The sequence below is a fragment of the Nyctereutes procyonoides genome, unplaced genomic scaffold (assembly GCF_905146905.1).
Source record: "Nyctereutes procyonoides isolate TBG_1078 unplaced genomic scaffold, NYPRO_anot_genome, whole genome shotgun sequence".
Lineage (NCBI taxonomy): Eukaryota > Metazoa > Chordata > Mammalia > Carnivora > Canidae > Nyctereutes > Nyctereutes procyonoides.
The window spans coordinates 9,407,345-9,428,514 of NW_026575021.1; the positions used below are offsets into that span (position 1 = coordinate 9,407,345).

General features: G+C 42.6%; 1 protein-coding gene across 4 annotated transcripts in view; it reads left to right on the plus strand.

Annotated features, from left to right (window-relative positions):
• Positions 1-21,170, plus strand: part of USP46 (ubiquitin specific peptidase 46) — a 69,654-nt gene that overhangs the window by 16,977 nt on the left and 31,507 nt on the right. For all 4 annotated transcript variants that reach the window (XR_008666619.1, XR_008666618.1, XM_055341444.1 and 1 more), the window contains 3 exons: positions 6,019-6,099; positions 9,054-9,267; positions 10,861-11,090. Coding sequence is in view for 2 of the 4 variants with exons in the window: in XM_055341444.1 (XP_055197419.1) it covers positions 6,019-6,099; positions 9,054-9,267; positions 10,861-11,090 (525 nt within the window). In the remaining 2 variants the exon portion in view is untranslated. The remainder of the gene's footprint in view (positions 1-6,018; positions 6,100-9,053; positions 9,268-10,860; positions 11,091-21,170) is intronic.

Genomic DNA, 21,170 nt, shown 5'->3' on the forward strand with positions numbered 1-21,170 from the left:
TTGTCCTGTACATTGTCACTCTCTAGCATGTTTTAACTTATCCCTGTATCTTGGACAGATTTGCATAGCAGTACCTGTGTGGCAACTTTACATCTTTTTTTTTTTTTTTTTTGATTTATTTATTTGAGAGACAATGAGTGCGTGAGTGAGCAGGAAAGAGCCAGAGAGAGGGAGAGAGAGAATCTGAAGCAGATTCTGAGCTCAGGGCAGAGCCCAACACGGGGCTTGATCCCACAACCTCGAGATCGTGACCTGAGCCGAAACCAAGATTGGGATGTTTAACCCACGGAGCGCAGCCCCCCCCCCCCAACCAGGTGCCCTGCAACTTTTCTTTCTTAAACAGCTGCATGGTATTCCATCATATGGATTTCTATAATTTTCTAACCAGGTCAGGTTGTTTCTAACTTTTTTTTTCTGCTACAAAGCTTGCCCGTGAGGACCCTCTGAGGTACCAGTGGCTGCTTGTTGTTCCCTCAATATCCATTTTCCATTTCTAGCTGGTCACAGCTGCTCAGGGTGAAGCTAGCCACCGCTTCCAAGCTCCCTTGCAACAAGGTGTGGATGCCATACAGGTGCCCCAAGTGGGAGGCAGGGGTTGCGTGGGTGAGGTTTCCTATTGCTGCTGCAAAAAATTACCACACACTTAGTAGCTCCAAATGACACACTTATTCTTCTAGAGCTCCAGAGGCCAGAAGTCCTAAAGTCAAGGTGTCAGCCAGGCTGCCCACCTTCCAGAGGCTCTAGGAGAGAACGCATTCCCTTGCCTTTTCCCGTTTCTGGAGGCTGCCTGCCTTCCGCGGCCCAGGGCCCTTCCTCGGAACTCTGCTCCTGTTGGCCCGTCTCCTCACCGACCCCTGCCTCTTGCCCCCTTCCTCTCTGGACCCTTGTGGTTACACTGGGCCCACGCAGGTAATCCAGCGCGATCCTCCCATCTCAGGATCCTTAAATTAATCGTACCTGCGCAATCTCTTTCGTCATGTAAGCTAACAGATGCAGGTTCCAAGAACTAGGGTGTGGACATCTTTGAGGGGCTATTATTCTTCCTGGACAGGCACTCCTGGGGCCTGGGGGTGGTCACTGAGGGATTCCCCAAGAAGGGTAATGGGGACAGCCAGGTGAGGAGGCTGGAGGAAGAGCCTTCAGATGATGGGTGGGATGGAATTTGAGGTGTCCTGAGGTGTGTGAGGAACAGAACGAAGGCCGTGGAGACAGGGCCAGAGGTACAAGGGAGCGGGTGGCAAGAGGTGACGCCAGAGACAGCAAGGGGAGTCACTGGAAGGTTTTAGAGCGATTTGTATTTACAAAGAATATTTGTGCTGCCATGTTGACAGTGGGTTGAGAGGTGGGCCCATGGGTGTTGGTGGCCACTTAGGAGGCTGTTATAGTTTAGGGGAGAGACGCTGAAGCTTAAACAGAAGCAGAATGGCCTGAGAGATTGGAGGAGAGTGAACCCACAGACAGGGTGATGGGTGGGTCTGGCCAGACCCCCAGGCGAGATCTAGTGTCAGCCAGGAAGGAGGCAGCATTGTCATTTACTCCGTGAGGAAACACAGGAAAGGGTTGGATTTGGGGGAAGGAGAAGGGAATGCTCTAGTTTGGAGCAGATTGATTTTGAGGCCCTGTGAGATAAGCCCTTGGAAACGTCGATATTTATCTGGTCCGAATGAGCTCAGAAGTCAGTTTTCTGGGGTGAAGATGAAGTTTGAAATGGTAGCTGCTACTTGAGGCCACGTGAATGGTTTTTGCCTGGACTCCACGGAGAGGTGTGGAGAAGAGGGAAGAGGGCCTCGGTGCCTGGAGAAGGCTAGCAGCTGGAGTTGGCGGTGTTTGGAGCCCGTCGGGTGGGTGCATTGGGTGACATGGGGATAGAATCCAGAAGGAGAGGTGTGGAGGTGAGGAAGGAGAGACAAGTCTTACAGAGTGTTAGGGAAAATGTCTAACAAATTGTATCAGTCTCCTCTTGCTGCTGTAACAGATTACCATTAACTCAGCGCCTTAAACAGTACAATTTATTATTTCACGGTTCTCAGTACAATTTATTATTTCACAGTTCTGGAGGTCAGAGATCTGAAGTGGGCCTCCCTGAGCTAACAGGAAGGCAGTACATGGCTACGTTCTTCCCTGGAGGCTCTAGCAGGGACTGTGTCTCGCTTTTTCCAGTTTCTAGAGGTTGCCTGTGTTCCTTGGTTCTTGCTCCCCTTCCTTCGTCTTCAAAATTAGCAAAGGCCGGTTGAGTCCTTCACCCATGGCGTCACTCTAGTCTTCATTCTGCTTCTGTCTCCCACTTTTAAGGATACTTGTGATAACGTTGGGCCCACCAAGAGAATCCGGGACACTCCCTCTCTTTTAAGGTCAGCTGATTGGCAGATTTAATCCCATCTACACCATGTATCTCCTTTTGCCATAAACAGTAATGGAATAAACACTGGCTCTGGAGATTAGGACATGGACATCTTTGGGGGACCTCTCCTATGCCTACACACATACATGTTATAAATGTGTATAAACAGAATAGTATAAGCCCCACATACCCAGCACTCAGCTTCAACAACACAATTGTGTCCCCACTTCTCCCCACCTCTCCACTAGATTGTTACTCTTGTTTTTTTTTTTTAGACTTTATTTATCTGAGAGAGAGACCGCAGCACAAGAGAAAGCACACAGCTGATTGGAGAGGCAGAGGGACAGGGAGAAGCAGACCATCTGCTGAGCAGGGACCCTGGCACGGGGCTCCATCCCAGGACCCCAGGATCATGACCTCAGTTGAAGGCAGATGCTTAACCGACTGAGCCACCCAGGCGCCCCTCACCACTGGATTATCTAAAAAAAAAAAAAAAAAACCCACAGAAGTTATCTGACTCATCTGTAGTTGTTGACAATAGAGAGTTCTTTAAAGAAGTCGAACTATGATGGGACGATGACACGGGGGGAGGTCACTGGGGGAGATGTGTGGGAGAGTGTGCACATGTGTAGTTTTAGTGGGAGAGGCACTTAGGCATGCCAGATTCTTCACTTTGACATTCAGAGCACGGTGTCAGTGTCTGCCACGGGCCTTCACGATTGGCATGTTAAATTCTTATGGGAAGGATCTCACTGGAGAGGAAAGATTGGCTTGGACCAGAGCGAGGTCTCCTTCATTAACAGAGGGACATGGATTTGAAGGTTTGGGAGTGAGATGAAGGGACTTCCTCTCTGCTGGCTTAATTTAATTCAGTTAAAAATTGTTTTCCCTACTGAGTAGGTGGCCAGGGAGCGGCACCAAGGAGATCTAGGGTATGTTGGAGTTTTGATGAGCTCCAGGAAAGTGGGAAACAGTTGTCGTGGCGTGGAGACTGAGTGCACCGCAGAGACATGGTTGGAAGCAGGACACGTGTGTTGTTCAGAGCCACTTTGGTGAATTCAGGTGAATCCATCCAGCTTGGTTGTGTGACTTCCGCTAGCATTGCCCATCTGTATGTGTTCAGAGAAGGCGGATAGTTTGGTTCCTCCGGGGTTAGTTGTTGGCCAGGTTGTGTGACCAAAGGGCAAGGTAAGAGTTGTTCGTAAGAACAGTTGAGATCATGATCCCTGGACTCTAAGCTGAGTAAGAAAGAAGAAGGGTGAGAGGCTCTGGGGCGTAAATGTAGGTGTGGTGCTGGGATGCCTAAGGAAGCCAGCAGGCCGAGCTGAGCCTGGACCCATTTTTAGGGCAGTGACCAGATCCAGAGTATGTCTTTGGGAGTGGAGTGGAATGAAAGACAGCTGGAATGTAGGACATCCAGTTACTGAGAGCAGGCTGTGGAAATGCTCTTCCACATGGGGATCGAGACCACCCCAGATGATGGTAGGAGATGGGGGATAAAGGTCGGTCTTCAGTGAATGGAGGTCAGCCAAGAAGAGGAGACAGGAAGGGCCTTGAGAGCACTGGGTGACAAGAGCCTCAGAAGGGCAGGTGTTCAGAACAGGTTATTTCTCGTAAACATCGCCCTCCGTGTGATTAATCACCTCCCCCCTCCAACGGGAAAGTATTAATATAGGTAGAGAAAAGCAGACTCGATCCAAGAATTCCTGAATAGCAAAAATCATGGATTAACTTGAGTGTATGGCTACCTCATAAAGAGAGATTTAATGAGCTCTGTCTCCATGTGCTATACTTTTACATCTGACATCCCTCCTGGGCTCTAAGCCATATATTCTAATGCTGCTTCAGATGTGGCTGTGGGTGTATTTAATATGCATTATTTATATTGATTTATCATTGAGATGTAGCTTTTTTGATAGCTTTTAGTGATTTTCTCTAAACCATAAAATCCTACTATAATATGGTAAGTATTAGTTAAAAGATTCAGCCTCGTATATGGGGTTTATCGTGCGCACACACACGAAAAGACAGTGAGTGAAACTGTCGAACGCGTAGATCACACTGAACTCAGAGTCTCCGATGACAGGAAAAGGAATTCAGATTGTCTGGCTGCAATAATGGGCGTAGAAGACCACTGAAAACAAAAGGATATTATGATAAGGGGTTGGAATTGCCATTTTTGCTGTGGTTCTGTTTGCTTAAAATTGGGTTATTTTGCATTTAAAGTTTTCTTGTTGACAAGTGACCGTTTTGGCTGGTTCTCAGCCTACCTTTTGGCCATTCCTTTCTGTGACAGGGGATGCTAACTATATGAATCAAGAATAAGTAGCAGCAGAAGATTTATTTATTTATTTTTTAAATAAAACTTAACTGAGTCTCTTCCTTTCTACGACACCTATATCCCCAATCTTTGAGATTCTTTTTTTTTTTTTTAATCTTTGAGATTCCATGAACAGAGTCTTCTGTGATAGCCTGAGGAAGCTATAGAATGGTACTAGAGCCACAGATACATGTGGAGCCTGATTCCACCCCACCCCACCCCCAACTACTTACGTTGTTAGACTGGACTTCAGTCACCATTCTTAACCCTAGCAGACTCATCTGGGCCTTTGGGGAGCAGTGGTGATCTTTGTGGTATTCCTAGTGGCCACTTGGCCCTTAGCAGTTTGTTCAGTGTGGTTGCTCTGCATCGTATTTGTTAAGATCAGGGGCTCCCATGTGTGACTCCTGGGTTCGAGTCCTGGCTCTGTCCCTTACTGACTGTGGTCCTTGGACAGATTTTTAACTGTCGTAAACCTTACGTCTGCTAAATGGGGGTTATGATAGTACTTACCTGTAGGATTGTTACGAGAATAAATACTGCACATAGTAGGACTATCCAGTAGCTTCTCACTATCTCGTTGAAGCATTAAACTTGGCTTCACAGGACTTAACCAATTTGTTGCAACTGGGAAGTGTCGGGTTTTAAAGTGTATTGCTCCCTTCTTCACCATATTCCTTGGACATTTCACTTTCCCAGGTAAGGTTTTTTTTTTTTTTCCCTGACTGCCCCATTTAGAGCGTCAGCTGTCTACCACCCGCTGCCCCTCCTCCCTGAGGTCCACACCTGCATTTCCTACTTTATTTTTCTTCGCTGCACCTACACGACCTTCCAGCATACTGCCTGGCAGATTCGCTTTTTCCTTCTGGCTGTCTTCATCCACTAAAACGTAACCTCCATGAGAGCGGGCTTCCCTGTCTGTTTTGTTCTCTGTTGTATTGTCAGTGCCTGGAATGGTGCCTGGCTCATAGTGGGTTCACAGTAACTCTTCATCGTCAGAATGAAGAAATTCACTTCGAGAGTGATGATGTGAATCTCTATACCACTGAGTATTATAAAAGCTGTGGAGCTTAAGAATGTTTTACTCAAAAGTTCTTAATGATAGTTTGCTGATTTGCCTATCTCAAACCAACTTCCCTGGTAGAAGAAGATAATCAAAGCCAAGTAGAACAGGTTTGAAGGGATGATTAGGTTGGGTGAGGAGAAGAATAAGGCTGGCATTATTACTTCATTTACCGATATACGTCTGACACCCTTTTTCCTAGCGTGAACATCGCCAACCACCATTTGGACCAGGAAGATTTAAGAGTCTGTTGTCTGTTTGACATACAACAGAACTTTTATTTTTCTCTTTCAGGGCACCAATGCCTCTGCTCTGGAAAAAGACATTGGTCCAGAGCAGTTTCCAATCAATGAACACTACTTTGGATTGGTCAATGTAAGTATACACAAATGTATTATTTTTATATTATTTTTTTAAAAGATTTTATTTATTATTGAAGAGAGAGCATGAGTGGGGTGAGAGGCAGAGGGAGAAGCAGGCTCTCTGCCGAGCAGTGAGCTGGATGTGAGGCTCCATCTCAGGACTCTGGGGTCACGACCTGAGCCGAAGGCAGACGCCCAACTGACTGAGCCACCCAAGTGCCTCAAAAAATGTATTATTTTTATCAAATGTTTTAGAGTACTTGAAGCAACTCCAGGGCAGTTTTCCTTATTACCAATTTTTACATAATTGTTCATATGCCTTAGTTCCCAGAAAGGGCAAATGTTAGGGGCGGAAGATGTTTAGTCCAGTTTTGGAAAGTGTCAGTTTTCCCAGGCAAAGGGGTTTAATTACTATGGTTGGGTTAGATTCTTACTTTTTTCCTTCTGGCTACAAGATTTCCTTTGTACACATGAATTTCGGAGCAATTTTATTAGCCTTGATGCCAAATCTGCTTGTATGATATGGACGAGCTCCTGGGGCAGACTTCGTTTCAATATGCATCAGTACAACCAGAATTTTATAAGTGTTACCATCTCAACACCAGTTAACTGTTCAGCAAACAATATAACCTGATGATGGTGCTTAAAACAGGGGTGAGTTGTGGGGGGGCGGGGGGACTGGGACCAGTGTTTCTCAGAATTCCTTGGCCTCATTTTATCTGTGCTCAGCAGTGGCTCCCTGTTATATGGCCACACATGGCAGGCTCTGCTTCCTTGGTAAGTTGGTCATGACTAAGTAGTAAGGCAGCATTTTCCACTACCCTGTGAGCTTTCTTCCTCACCTGATCCTTTCCCTCTGGCTTGGAGGTTTTCCACACATCAAGTGTTAACTCATCCAGTACCTGGTTTTCTGGAACAACTGCCCTGAGCAGAATCTGTCAGTACCCAGGTATAAAAGGTACTCATTTCCACTGGGGAAGCTAGACCTATCTCAGAGAATGAATGCCAGTTGGGGCTAATGGAAAGAACATTGGTTTTCAAGTAGTACAGACCTAAGTCTGAATTGTACCCATGCTGTTTTCTTTCTTTTTTTTTTTTTTTTTAGGATTTTATTTATTTATTCATGAGAGACACAGAGAAAGAGAGGCAGAGACACAGGCAAAGGGAGAAGCAGGCTCCCCACAAGGAGCCCGATACGGGACTCGATCCCAGATCCCGGGATCAGGACCTGAGCTGAAGGCAGATGCTCAACCACTGAGCCACCCAGGCATCCCCCCATGCTGTTTTGCAGCTGTATAATCTTGAGCAAGTCACTTGCTCTGCTTCCCCATCTATGAAATGGAGACCTTTCAACACCTGTCTCTTGAGCAGTAGGGAAGGGTCAATGAGAGCTCCTATTGAAGATCCTGACGTGAGGTTGAGGCACATTGTGGACACTCAGTGAATGTTGGTATCTTTTCTTTCCCAGGAGTCATCCCTGGGTTGGGGCCAAGCTTCACTAAAGGGTATCTAGGTATGAAGGTGGAGACACACTCAGTCAAAGAGAAAACGGTATAAGAAGGAAGGCTAAAGTACTAGAATATAGGGCATTGTGTTGATGAAATACTGACTTAGAATTTTAATAGTTTTTTTTCTTTTTTTTAGCCATTATGCACAGGCCTCTGCTGAGCTCTGTGAAGATATAGTTATTCATGTTGTAAGAAATTCTGTCCTAGCTAGGGAAAATACAAATGGGGAACAAAAGAATTAAGGTCATTTCCTAGTCTGTGGAAGCATTGTGAGATTCAATTCATTAATAACTTCATTTATGTTCTCTTCGAATGGTAATTCATGAAAGTTCCAGCTTCTCTTTAAAAAAGAGGTTTGTCTCCTCTTACATAATTGTGTCAAAGTAGATTAAAATATGTAAAAATAGGAAATGTTCTATCTTCGCATACGTAGAAATGTCACATTAAGCATGGCGGAGCATCTGTCTCACTCTTGGGAAAATGACACACAAGCCAACAACCAGTCTTGAGAAGATGTTCGTGTTCTATTTTAATCTTACACAGCGTTTTGAAATCTATGTTATTGATCTTGTGATTTCTTTAGATTTTTTTTTTCTCCTTTTCATTTCCCTGAATGTGAGAAATTCTAAAGGGTTAGTCTCAGCCGTGTTCCTCCACGGAGTTGGTGTCACAGTCTGCTGAAAACCAGTGAGATGGTGACGTCTTCCCTCTTTAATCATAATCTGAGAGTGTCCACAGTTTTTGAGAGGAACGAAATCTTGTGGTGTGGATCCTACTGTGATGGTAGGAGAGCATGAACTGAGTGCTCTTATGTCGGGATGCTTGCCATCTTGGCAGAAACAAGATTGAGGGTGACTTAGGAGTTTGAGGGGGAAAAGAAGCCAGTGGGACGACCTAGGGAGGCACCTCTTTGCCTCCATGGCTCTGGCGTAAGTGAGGACGGGCCATCTGAAGCAATGCACAGGGGCGCTAGAATCTCGAAAGAGAAAAACTAAAACAAGTTCCCATGGAGTTAAGGCTGTTTCACCTGAACACATGGTTCCCAGTTCCCAGATTTCTTTCTGATTTTGGATTCTTATTTTCCATCATAGGAGTTTCGAGGTGTTGCGGTGTGGCCTCTTTCCTGGGGCGCCATGTTGTTTTCATTTTTCTCTTTCTTTTTTTTAATCACCAGAAAGTCTCCTTAGATTCTTTTTTTTTTTTTTTTTTTTTAAATCAAGGCTCAGTGTTTATCATTTTAGGGATGTTATGGGCCTGAGAGGCAACAGGCTGGTGTCCCCCTGTATTCATTTCCCTGTTGCTCAGATAGTCACCGGTGTTGTGGGTGGTGTCCTGGTTTTCCGACATGGCCAGCAGGACCCTGCTGCTGGGAAGCCGGGGCTGGTTCCTGGAGGGTGGGCCTCTGGGAGGTGGCACATCTCCGGATGGCTCACTGAAGCCTCCCTCTTGTCCTTGGCAGTTCGGAAACACGTGCTACTGTAACTCCGTGCTTCAGGCGCTGTACTTCTGCCGGCCTTTCCGGGAGAATGTGCTGGCGTACAAGGCCCAGCAAAAAAAGAAGGAAAATTTACTGACGTGCCTGGCAGACCTCTTCCACAGTATTGCCACGCAGAAGAAGAAGGTCGGCGTGATCCCACCAAAGAAGTTCATTTCGCGGCTGAGAAAAGAGAACGGTGAGTGAGGTGTTGGAGGGCCCGAAACACACCTTCGTAGTCCCACAGATCCTTGAGATGAATCTCCCCTCTTCCTGGTTATAAAGGAAAATAGTCTGGCCAACTGCTCAAGTCACTGGCCTTCGAAAGAAGATGTGATTCTCCTTTTCCGCTCCATATACATAAAATAACACTGGACAAAAAAACATGTTTATAAATTCAGATTTATAATTCCATTTTTTTTTTAAAGATTTTATTTATTTACTCATGAGAGACACAGAGAGAGAGGCAGAGACACAGGCAGAGGAAGAAGCAGGCTCCATGCAGGGAGCCCGATGCGGGACTCGATCCCGGGACCCTGGGGTCATGCCCTGAGTCGAAGGCAGGCGCTCAACCTCAGAGCCTAGGCATCCACCCAGGCGTCCCTGTCATTCCATTTCGGAATGGTCTTTTTATTTGCCTCACATTGGGAGGACCGTTGTAAGAGAGAAATTGCCCAAGGCAGCCTTCTAAGCAGTACGCTGATTGGAATAAATAGGTTGGTACAATCATTGAATAAAATAGTATTCTTATTAAACTTGTCATAAGTAATTAAAGTCAATGCGTATTATCCAATCAGAGCCCTTGCTCTTTTAAAAATAATGCCTCCTGATTTTTGCCTAACACGATTGAATGATATTAAATTAATACCTTTATATGATACAAATGCCCTGCTGTCACCTGATTTTTTTTTTTTTCCTCCCTGGTTTTTTGATCTTCTCTTTTGGAGAAAATCGCTAGTAGAGACGAGGTTATTCCAGAAGATTTGCATTGGTAATTTCTGTGACTAGAAATAGTTGATATGGCAACTTGTGTTTATCCTAGATTTCAGCCTTACTCCACAGACTTGCAGTTAATCAGATGTTTGTTTTATAAAGTCTCATTTAATTTGATTGCTGTCTCTTAAAGTTGTTGTAGTTTATATGTACCAGAATAAAAATAATCTGAGCAGGAAGCAGAGCACTCCCGAGTCTCGTCGTGAACATGATTAATAATGAAGTTTCACAGCTGCATTCATCTCTTGATTGTTTGTCCTTATGGCGGGGAACAGCAGTAGGCTTCTAGAATCATTCGTATTTGGTTTCAGAACACTATCAGATAGATACATATATCCCCCATCTCCCATATGTGTTTCATTTAAGCTGCTTCCAGTCTGGTCCAGGGTTTAATATGATCTTTGGGCAGAGACCCCAGTTGCTGTAGATAAATTGCAAAATGAATAATTGATCATTGGCGGTCACGTCATATTAAATATTGATATTTTATCCGGAAACTTATCAAATAATTTCTGGAGTCTTTTTTGTAGAATAAATAAAAATTTTAGTAGCTTTTTATATATGAGATGACTTTAGGGAGATAGGGAGAGTGTAATTCTCGGCGGGTGGTGGAAAAAAAGGAAAGTGAACAAAAAAGTCTTCTAGAATTTACGTAGTCAGGTTGCAAAATAGAGATGAATGTATGTCATGCCTGTCCACTTGACATTTCAGTATAAAAATTGAAGTGTGCATGTAAAATTAAGCGTTTTGTTTGCTTTACAAGAGCCAGAGATTGAAATAATGACCTTCTCTTTTCCAGATCTCTTTGATAACTACATGCAGCAGGATGCTCACGAGTTTTTAAATTATTTGCTGAACACTATTGCGGACATCCTGCAGGAAGAGAAGAAGCAGGAAAAGCAAAACGGAAAATTAAAAAATGGCAACATGAATGAGCCTGCAGAGAATAATAAACCAGAACTCACCTGGGTCCATGAGATTTTTCAGGGAACGCTGACCAATGAAACTCGATGCTTGAACTGTGAAACTGTAAGCACTGAGAGGGCTTTCGGGTACTTTGCTTGTGCGTGTTTTGTGCAGACTGTGTGTCGTGTGCATGAGTGCACCGTGATCCGTTTGTGTCGATAAGCCCCGGGGGCAAACTTTTAGAAGCATGTCTCCATCCAGGATGTCTCCGCTGGCTAACGCAGACTGGATGAGGGCAAATCTCAAAAACTGGATTGCTCGGCGTCACGGGCACATTTGACCATCCACAAACTGTGAAATGTGAAACGGGACCTCCACCAGTTATCTTGGAAAAAGTTTGCTCATGCGGAGGTCAGGTGATGCAGAATAGACCCTGTCTCCCCAGCTTTAGGGGAATCAGCTGTGGGGTGGTGCACTTGAAGTTGGAAGTCGGGCTTGGCTTCTGATCCTGCTGCAGTCAGCTGGGCGGGCTCATGTGTTGGCTGAGTCTGGCACACAGTAGGCCAGGACTGTGAGGTGAATTCGAACACATGATCTCCGGATGTCACATTTGCTTGGTATGTTTGACATCACGCTGTGAGTGGTCTCAGGATTTGGTGGCTCAGAGCCCAGCATTGGAGTCAGGCCGTGGAGTTTGTACGCTGGTTCTGCCAGCATGGGCATACCATTCAGCCTCTCTGCCTTCACTCTCCTTATCTGTAAATTGGGTACAGTGAGTGCACACGTGTCACAGAGCTGCTTGGGAGGATGAACCGAGTTAGCAGTTGGAAAGCGCATAGAGCCATGCGCGGTACTTTGCAAAAAGGCAATAAATGCCAGCTCTTCTTATTTACTCTTACTGCTAACAACATAGCCAGTCTCTGAGTTCATTAGGCGTCTCAGGAGTTTCGTCACATCATACGAAAAGTTCTAAAGGATTGTGCATTTTGAGAGAGAGAGAGTAGCTTTCATTAGTTTCTGCGGAGGAACTAGGACCCAGAAATGGGTAAGAAGAAATATGGATGTAAGTAGGAGGCTCTTGGTTTTTTGGCAGTCTTTCTCCTGTCCTTTTAAACAGTTTTTGAATCAGCATTCTGGTTTGTTCATTGTAGAAACAACTAGAAAACATAGCTAAGCAAAAAAGAGGGAAAAAGAGAGAGTAAAAGTTACCAGTGATCTCCTCTACCTAGAGATGATAAATTTGTAACATGTTCTAAAAATTGTGATCACATTTGCCCAGAGAGAACCACTCGAAACATTTTGAAATATATGCTGCCAAAACATTTTCTACACATACTTTTCTGTCTAGAGATCTTTCTTTCCTCCCTCCCTTTCTCCTTCTGGCCCTTTATATTTTATATTCCAGTAAAATCCAAGTGAATACGGAAGTAGAAGAGTAGAGTAAATCCCATATGGGTATTACTATGATCATTAACACATCGGCCCATCTTGATCATTTTTTGTTTCATGCCTCCTCCCCCCCACCCTTGCCTACCTGGACATTTTTAAGCAAATCTCAGATAAGTTCTTGTTTCATTTATAGTTTCTTCATCACTTTGTTGCATATCTCTAAAAGGTAAGACATCTTTTTTTTTTTAAACAAAAGTGTATTGTTATCATACCTAAAAATAATTCCTTTAAATCATTATTCACTTAGTGTTCAAGTTTCTCTGATTATCATATATATATATATATATATATATATATATATATATATATATATTAGCAGTTGGTTAATTCACATTAAGGATCCAAACATCCACCCACTGCTTCCCCTCCCCTCCTTTTTTCCTTGCAATTTAGTTAGTTGTTGAAGAAATAATTTTGTCCTGTAGAATTTCCCCCATTCTGGAAGCATCCTGTAGCGTTACCAAGTACAGTAAAATGGCAGCATGTTTCCACCATCCTGCTCTGTTTTATTTAACCCTCCTGTTTTATATTTCTTTTTCTTTCTTGCCTTCTTTGGTGTCAATGAAATATTTCTTTTTTTTTTTGCATCAATTGTATTATTAGTTTCAAATTCTCCTAGAGGTTACTCTAGAGACTGCACTGTACATCTTTGCCTTCCTTAATTTTTTACCACTTTCCCAACATTGCCAGAATGTGTGGAATACTTCATCACCTTTTCCCTCTTTTGTGTTACCGTTTTGTAATGAACTCATGAATTTTAACATTTCATGTGTTTTATTTTTTTTCCAATGTTTTATTTAAATTCAATTCATCAACATACAGTAGAACACCCAGTGCTCATCCCATCAAGTGCCCTCCTCAGTGCCCGTCACCCAACATGTCATGTTTTTTAATCCGTTGCAGTTTTTTATTCTCTTCTCAATACTGAATGTATGTTTAGAATAACCTCACGCACTTTTAAACATCAAAGTCAGAGCTATATTGTAAATAATTATAATTTGCAGATATATAGTCTTTTTTTTCTTTCTTTCTTTCCTCTTTTTTAATAAGGGAGTATTCCTTGGCACCATCCTCACCTTACCTCTTATATCTCTTCTATCCTTGAGGTCTGCCTGTTGTATCTTTTTAATCCCCTATTTCTCTCCATCCCCGCTGCTCTCGCCCTGGCTCAGAGCCCACCCTCCCCCCCTCAGCTCTTGACTGCCATTCTCTACTAAATTGCTATAACTTCTTATTTGATTTTCTGCCCTTTTTCTTGCCTCCTCCATGTTGCCGTCCTGTCCAACTTACAGCAATCTGTCTGTTCTTTGAATATTTGGTAGAACTTGCAACTTATTTTTGTACCCCTAAAATAATCGTACAGTTTGGCTTGTTTTTTGTCCTGATAGGAATGAAGTAATACAATATGTATTCTTTTGTGCACTGGGTTTGGGCTTTGCTTTTTTTGTGGAGTATCCTTGTGAGATTCATTTGTGTTGTTGCATTATGCTTTTGTTCATTCATTTTCATTGCCCTATAGTACCGTGCATGAATATAGGACAGTTCACTACTTTATTTCACTGTTGGTGGATATTTGGTTGTTTCCAATTTAGGCAACTATGAGCAACGCTGCTTTGAACATTCCAATACATAAAATAACTATACAGAAATCTTTTCTTTCTCTTTTTATATATATATATATATATATTTACATATTATTTTATATATGTATATTTATATATTTTATATATTTATATTATATTATATTATATATATATTTTTTGGGTCACATGGTATTCATATCAGAAAATATCAAATGCCCAAAGTGGTTGTACCGTTTTACACATCCCGTGAATGATCATTCTCATTCCTCCACATTGTTGTCTATACCTACTATTCTAGTTGGCTTCACTTTGGGTAATATAGTGGCTGTGTAGCTGAGTATTATTTTCTTCAGTAAATACCTCCCCCTGCCTCGCAGCTGCTATGTAAGGGTCCAGACACTGAGGATACAGTGAGAGCCTTGCCCTTCTGGAACTTTCACATGGAAGATACACATTAATAACAGAATGAATAATGAGATTTGTCATTACGATGGTAAAGTGCTGTGAAGGAGAAGTACAGAGCACCCTTTGAGCTTATGATACATGAGCCTGAACAGTGGGGCATCGCATTTCTACATTTAGCCAAGAAACCTGCAGCAGACAGTGCAGCTGGCTGGTCCTTTTGGTTATCTTTGAAATTAGCACAGTTACTAAATCCATCTTGTGGAAAACTCCAAGCGAGTTTTCAGGAAGGCTCAGATGATAGGCTCAGTCACATTTTAGTTCCTTTTCTTGCCCCTGACCAGGTTATTCGATCCCAACAAATGCAAATATCACACCCTCAAATATTTGTGTAGCAGAAACTATCATGTAGCCTGTTTATTCCTGGAGGGTCACTGTTAGATGTGACACCTGTGCTCAGAGATAACCTTCAAAATGTTTGGGTGGTGCCATAGTTTGTTATAATGGAATTCCCACCATAATACTTGGTTTGTGGAAGTGAGTGTATCTCTACGGAGGATGGCACTCTGAAAACCCTGTTTTTTTTGTTTTTTTGTTTTTTTAATTTCTTAAAGTAATTAGCCTTGAGGCAGGAGATTTCTCTGGAGTCACTTAGATAATCAACTCCATTTCTTAGATCCTTTAACTGGATGGGATCCTAGGAGTCATCCAATCCTTCCCTACCGGGCCCGAGTCCCTTCTGTGCCATCCCAGCCAGTTGGTCACCAGCATCTGCTGGCCCCTGTCCAGGGATGGGGAACTCAATCTCCCTGGGCCATGCATTCCATTTTTAGAAAGCTCTCAATTGTTAGAAAAGCCCTCTACTTTCTAAGAAAATACATAGCCTGCAGGCTTTTGTTGTTGTTGTTGATGCCGTAGGATGTTGAGGACTTAGGATAAAAGAAGACCTAACATTTAAGTTTTCCTTCACAGGATGAGAAATATGGAGCCCCCTTTGAGTGATGTCTTCTGCCCAAGGCAAGCAGCCTTGAGATGGTGCTTCTGTCACAGTTGTGAAATCTCACAATGGGCTTCAGCCCTCCAGGATCCTGAGCTGCACATTAGCCCCCAGGGAGTCTTGCCACTCTAGCCACCTCAGCTGCTAGTTCCTCCACTGGTGCAAAAAACTTTTGTGCCAGCCTTCAAGCTTTCAGAAAACAATGATTTTTTTTTTTCCCCTTGGCCTCACCCTTTGTAAATGTTGCTTGTGATTGCAGTGCAAATGTCAACTGAGAGATTTATGGAGACACTTTCACTCTGCAGTACACTTGGAGAGACCGTTTGAAGGGGGTAATTCAGTGCACACTTCCCCACATAACCTTGATCGAGGCACTTCAGAATTGCGGCCTGGGGATTTTCCAGACTGGCCTCAGCGCTCCTTTTGGCTGTTCTTTGCTTGGTTCATAAGATTTGCTGCGCCAATTGGAGCTTAATTTTGTCGTTGCTGTTGTTAACCCCCCTCCCAGCCCCCCTTTCCATTTAAGCTGAGTTTTTGCTTTACAAACCTGTGGTTTTTAGTGCTTCCTGGGGGCTTTAAGGGCACATTTATATCCGTCACTAGAGCCAAAAGGTCGTCTAAAGAACTACTTTATTAAATACCAGTTGTTCGGTTTCTTCTTGATTCGTTTGCAGAGGTTGAAATGGATTCGAGCCTCTGAGCCCTTTACAGAAGAGGAGTGGGGATGGGGGATGTGGCCAGGGGAGGCCTCTCCCTGGCGATTCAGGGGGGCTGTAGTTACCACCTCTCCAAAGCCCACAGCCCTGCTGCTGCTTGAAGGGTGCACTTTCGGTTCCTAGCTGATCATCGAGGAACCCCACCTGGCCACCTCTTCTATAAGCCAAGGAAAGGAGTCTGGGGATTAGAAGCCCATCTGAATATGGTATTAATTACCCAGGCCCTTTGGAAAGCTCATGATTCGTATGTATCCCATACTTAGTAATTTGTCCTATTAATTGATCTGTAATTAATTGAACAGAAGAACATGTAGGATCGTTTAATTTTCCCAGATAACCTTTCCCCCCCCCCCAAGTAACCTTTTAAACCAGTTTTGGGGGGAACTCGAGGCCCAGAACTGGGGAGAAGAAGAAACAATAAGATGTAGCCTGTGCTTGCTGAGAGTATTGTAGTCTTAGTGACATATATGTTTCCTTGGAGACAAGCTGTATTTTCACTTAGACCAGAATGAGATCCTTGTGTGTGGGAAGAAAATGGTTTCATTATCTGGCAGCTTTCTGGGGAGACGGAAAGGCAAAAGAAAAAAAAATTGCTTGATCACCCATTGCTTTTGACTACAGCAGTCTGAGTCAGGGGGAGAGAAGAATTCTAACGGAAGGGTTTAGAGCCATGTGTTCAAATCCCCCAAGGGGTTGATCTGCTTGAGTTGTGCTTTCCTTTCTCACACTCTTAAATTCTAGAAGCAGCTTAGATTGGGAATTGGGAAAGTTACAGTAACTTTTTTCATTTAGTTAATTAGGTTTGTACCTTTCTCCCCTCCCTAAAATAATTAAGAAGAGAAAAGATTTGCATCCAGCAGGAGACCATATTTCTGTCTTTGTGCCCTTCCAGTCAAGGCTTTCCTGGACTGGAATCTGATGCTCCCTCTCTAAATTATGTATGATTTCGGTTGGCTCTGATCTTTTTATTTTCTCCTAGAGAAGAATCATTTAGATTTAAAAAGTTTCACTAATTAAAAAAATATAATACCTATGGGATTATGTTTTATAGACCAGATACAGGAATGTATAAAAAGAAAATCATTTATCATTCTGCATCCAGATGCCACTTGGCATTTAGATATTTTTCCATTTGTTCAGCTATATATTCAGGCATTTAGTAAATATTTATTGGAGACCCAGGAAAGGCTAGAAATTATTTTATGTACTAGGGATATAGCATTTAAAACAAACAAAAAAGATCGTCCCTCCTCTTTTGTTTACTAAATATACATACTTAAAGCTGTAGATTGCCCTTTAAGCACTGCTTTAGCTGCATCCCACAAATTCTGATTTTTCTTTTTCATTAGTTCAAAATATATTCTAATTTCTCTTGCACTTTTTCTCCTTCGATCCATGTATCACTTAGAAGTATGTTGTTTAACCTTTGGTTATTTAGGATTTTCTTAGATTTTTTTTCCTAATTTTATTGATTTCAGATTTAATTCTGTGTGGTTAGGGAATATATTCTGTGTTATTTCAGTCTTTTAAAATATTCTGTGACATGTGTTGTATCCTAACACATAGTCTATCCTGGTGAATGTACTTAAAAACAAGGTCTCTCAACCTTGGAACCATTAATATTTATTTTTTAAAAAAATATTTTATTTTTTTATTCATGAGAGACACAGAGAGAGAGGCAGAGACACAGGCAGAGGGAGAAGGAGGCTCCATGCAGGAAGCCTGATGTGGGTCTTGATCCTGGGACTCCAGGATCACACCCTGGGCCAAAGGCAGGCACTAAACTGCTGAGCCACCCAAGGATCCCCTGGAACCATTAATATTTAAAGTCAGATAGTTCTTTGCTGTGGGGGTGCATCCCTGGCTTCTACATGCTAGATGCCAGTAGCATGCCCCAGAAGGCGACAGTGAAAATGGGTCCAGACATTTGCTAAATTGTCCCTTGGAAGGAAAAGCTTCCTTGAGTATGTATTTTATAGTTGAACAGAATATGTATTTCATAATTATTGAGTACATTATTCTAACGTTAGAGTTCTTCAGATTTTCTGTTTTTCTTGATTCTTTACCCCTAGTCTTTCCATTACTTGCTGAGAAAGGGGTGTTAAAATATCGACCTATGATGGTGAGGGCACCTGGGTGGTGCAGTTTATTTTATTTTATTTTATTTTTTAAAGATTTTATTTATTCATGAGAGACACAGAGAGAGAGAGAGAGAGACACACAGGCAGAGGGAGAAGCAGGCTCCATGCAGGGAGCCCGACGTGGGACTCAATCCCGGGTCTCCAGGATCACACTCTGGGCTGAAGGCAGAGCTAAACCGCTGAGCCACCTGGGCTGTCCCTGGTGCAGTTGATTCTGCATCTGACTTGGTTTTGGCTCAGGTCGTGACCACAGGGTCGTAAGGTCTACATCTTGGCTCCATGCTCAGCAGGGCGTCTCTCCCTCTCTGCCCCTCTCCCAGCTTGCTCACTCTCTTTCAAATAAATAAATCCTTTTTTAAAGATTACGACTCACAAAGCAAAAACTGACAGAATTAGAGGAGGAAATAAAATAATAAAGTGAAATAATCCCATAATCATCGTTAGATTTTTATTTGTTTTAGATTTTATTTATTTTTAGAGAAAAAGGAGAGAGAGAGAGAGAGAGGAGGAGGGGCAGAGGGAATCCTCAAGCTGACTCCCTGCTGAGCATACTGCAGGATGTGGGGCTCAGTCCCAGGACCCCTGAGATTATGGTCTGAGCCAAAATCAAGAGTCATCCACTCAACTGACTGAGCTACTCAGGTGCCCCAGGTTTTTTTTTTGTTTTTTTTTTTAAGATTTATTGATCTTACAGAGAGTGCATGCACACCTGAGTTGGGGGAGGGTCAGAGGGAGAGAGAATCTCAAGCAGACTCCCTGCTGGGTGCAGAGCCTGAGAACACAGGACACAATCTCAGGACCCATAAAATCACAACCTCAGCCGAAATCACAAGTTCTTCCCTCAACCAGCTGAGCCCCCGAGGTGCCCCTCTTTTACTTTTTGAAAAAACTGCCTTATTAAAGTATACTATCTGCCATAAAGTTCATCCTTTCAGTAATTTTTTAAAAATTTATTTATTTATTCATGAGAGACACAGAGAGGGAGAGGCAGAGACCCAGGCAGAGGGAGAAGCAGGCTCCTCGCAGGGAGCCCGATGTGGGACTCGATCCCGGGATCATGCCCTGAGCCAAAGGCAGATTCTCAACCACTGAGCCACCCAGGCATCCCAGTAATTTTTTTTTTTTTTGGTTTTTATTTATTTATTTATTCATGAGAGACACAGAGGCAGAGACAGAGACAGCGGGAGAAGCAGGCTCCTCGCAGGGAGCCTGACGTGGGACTTGATCCCAGGACCCTGGGATCATGCCCTGAGCCAAAGGCAGACACTCAGTCATTGGGCCGCCCGGGTGCCCTCCTTTCAGTAATTTTTAAAGTAATTTGGTGAGTTGTGCAACTATCATCATAATCCAGTTTTATAAAACATTTTTGTTACACCAGTAAAATTCCTTGTACCCAGCAATTAATCTCTGTTGCAAGCCCCAGGCCACCACTAATGTTTATTCCATTAATGTTTGATGTAATTACCGGTATGGGTGGTTTGGGGCCTCCTCTTTATTACTCATTTTGTATATATTCCCCCTCAGTTTTTTGTTTTTATGTTCCTCCTCCCTCGCTTTAAAAAAAAATTATGTTGATACATGTATATTTTGAATATATGTACATGTATATATGTATTTGCATAAACAATTCCATTTTAGTCTTCCTCTTGGTATATATTTGTGTGTTGTTTCTCCAGAGATTCCAGTATACATCCTTTACTTTTCACAGTCCACTTACAGTTAATAATGTCACTGTTTTACATAAAACATGGGAAGCTTATAACCTTACAGGTGCATATTCCTTCTGCCTGGCCCTGCCTTACGCGGTCCTCATGCTGTAGTGTTGTATGTATTACATTTCTGTGTATTACAAACCCCACAGGGAAGTGTCAAAATTACTATTCTTAATGCTCTTCATTCTTTCTTGAGGATCTGGGTTTCCATCTGGTATCATTTCCCTTTGGCTTGAAGAACTTCCTTTAACCTTTTTTTTTGTTTGTTTTTGCAGTGCAGTTCTGTTAATAATGAATTCTCTTTATTTTGGCTTCATCCTTGAAGGATCTATTTATGGGCTTTTAAGAGTTCTGCATTGACAGTTTTTCTTTTTTAGCACATTAAAGATGTTGTTCTGCTGTCTCTGGCCTCTAATTTCTGATGAGAGATCAGCTTCCAGTTGAACCATTCTTTTGTGAAATGTCATTTTCTCTCGGATATTTTTAAGATTTGCTTTTTGCCTTTGACTTGTAACAGTTTGACTGTGATGTGCCTTGACTGGCCGTCTAGCAGTGTTTATCCAAATACTTGGTGTTTGTTGAGCGTCTTAATCTATAAATGTATTTCTTTCACCAAGTTAGGAAATATTTCACCATTATTTTTCAAACAGCTTTTCTGATATTTTGCCATTATTTTTCAAACAGCTTTACTGCTCTTTCTCTCCTCTCCTTCTGAGACTCCAGTTGTATGTATGACATTTTCTAACAGTTCTCTGAGTATCTGTTAATTTTTATTTCAATCTTTCCTTTTTCTTTATTCTTCTCATTGGTTAATTTTCTGTTGATCTGTCTTCAAGTCCACTTTTTCTTTCCTCTGTCATCTCCAATTCATTGTTAAGTCCATCTGGCTTATGAATTTTTCAGTTCTGGAATTCCCATTTGATTCTTTTTTTTTTTCTCTGTTTCCCTGCTGAGATTTCTTATGTTTTGGTTCATTGTGAGTATATTTTACTTTACTGAGAATAGTTACAATAGCTTTAAAATTCTTGTCTTCTAAAAAAAAATTCTCGTCTGCTAATTTTAACGACTACATCAAGGACTGGTTTCGATTGTCTTAAGAATGTCTCCTATTTTTCCTGCCTTTCACACATTTTGTAGGTTTGAATGGTATCTAGGACATTGAGGATGTAAAACTTGGGAGACCCTAGGTTCTGTTATATTTTT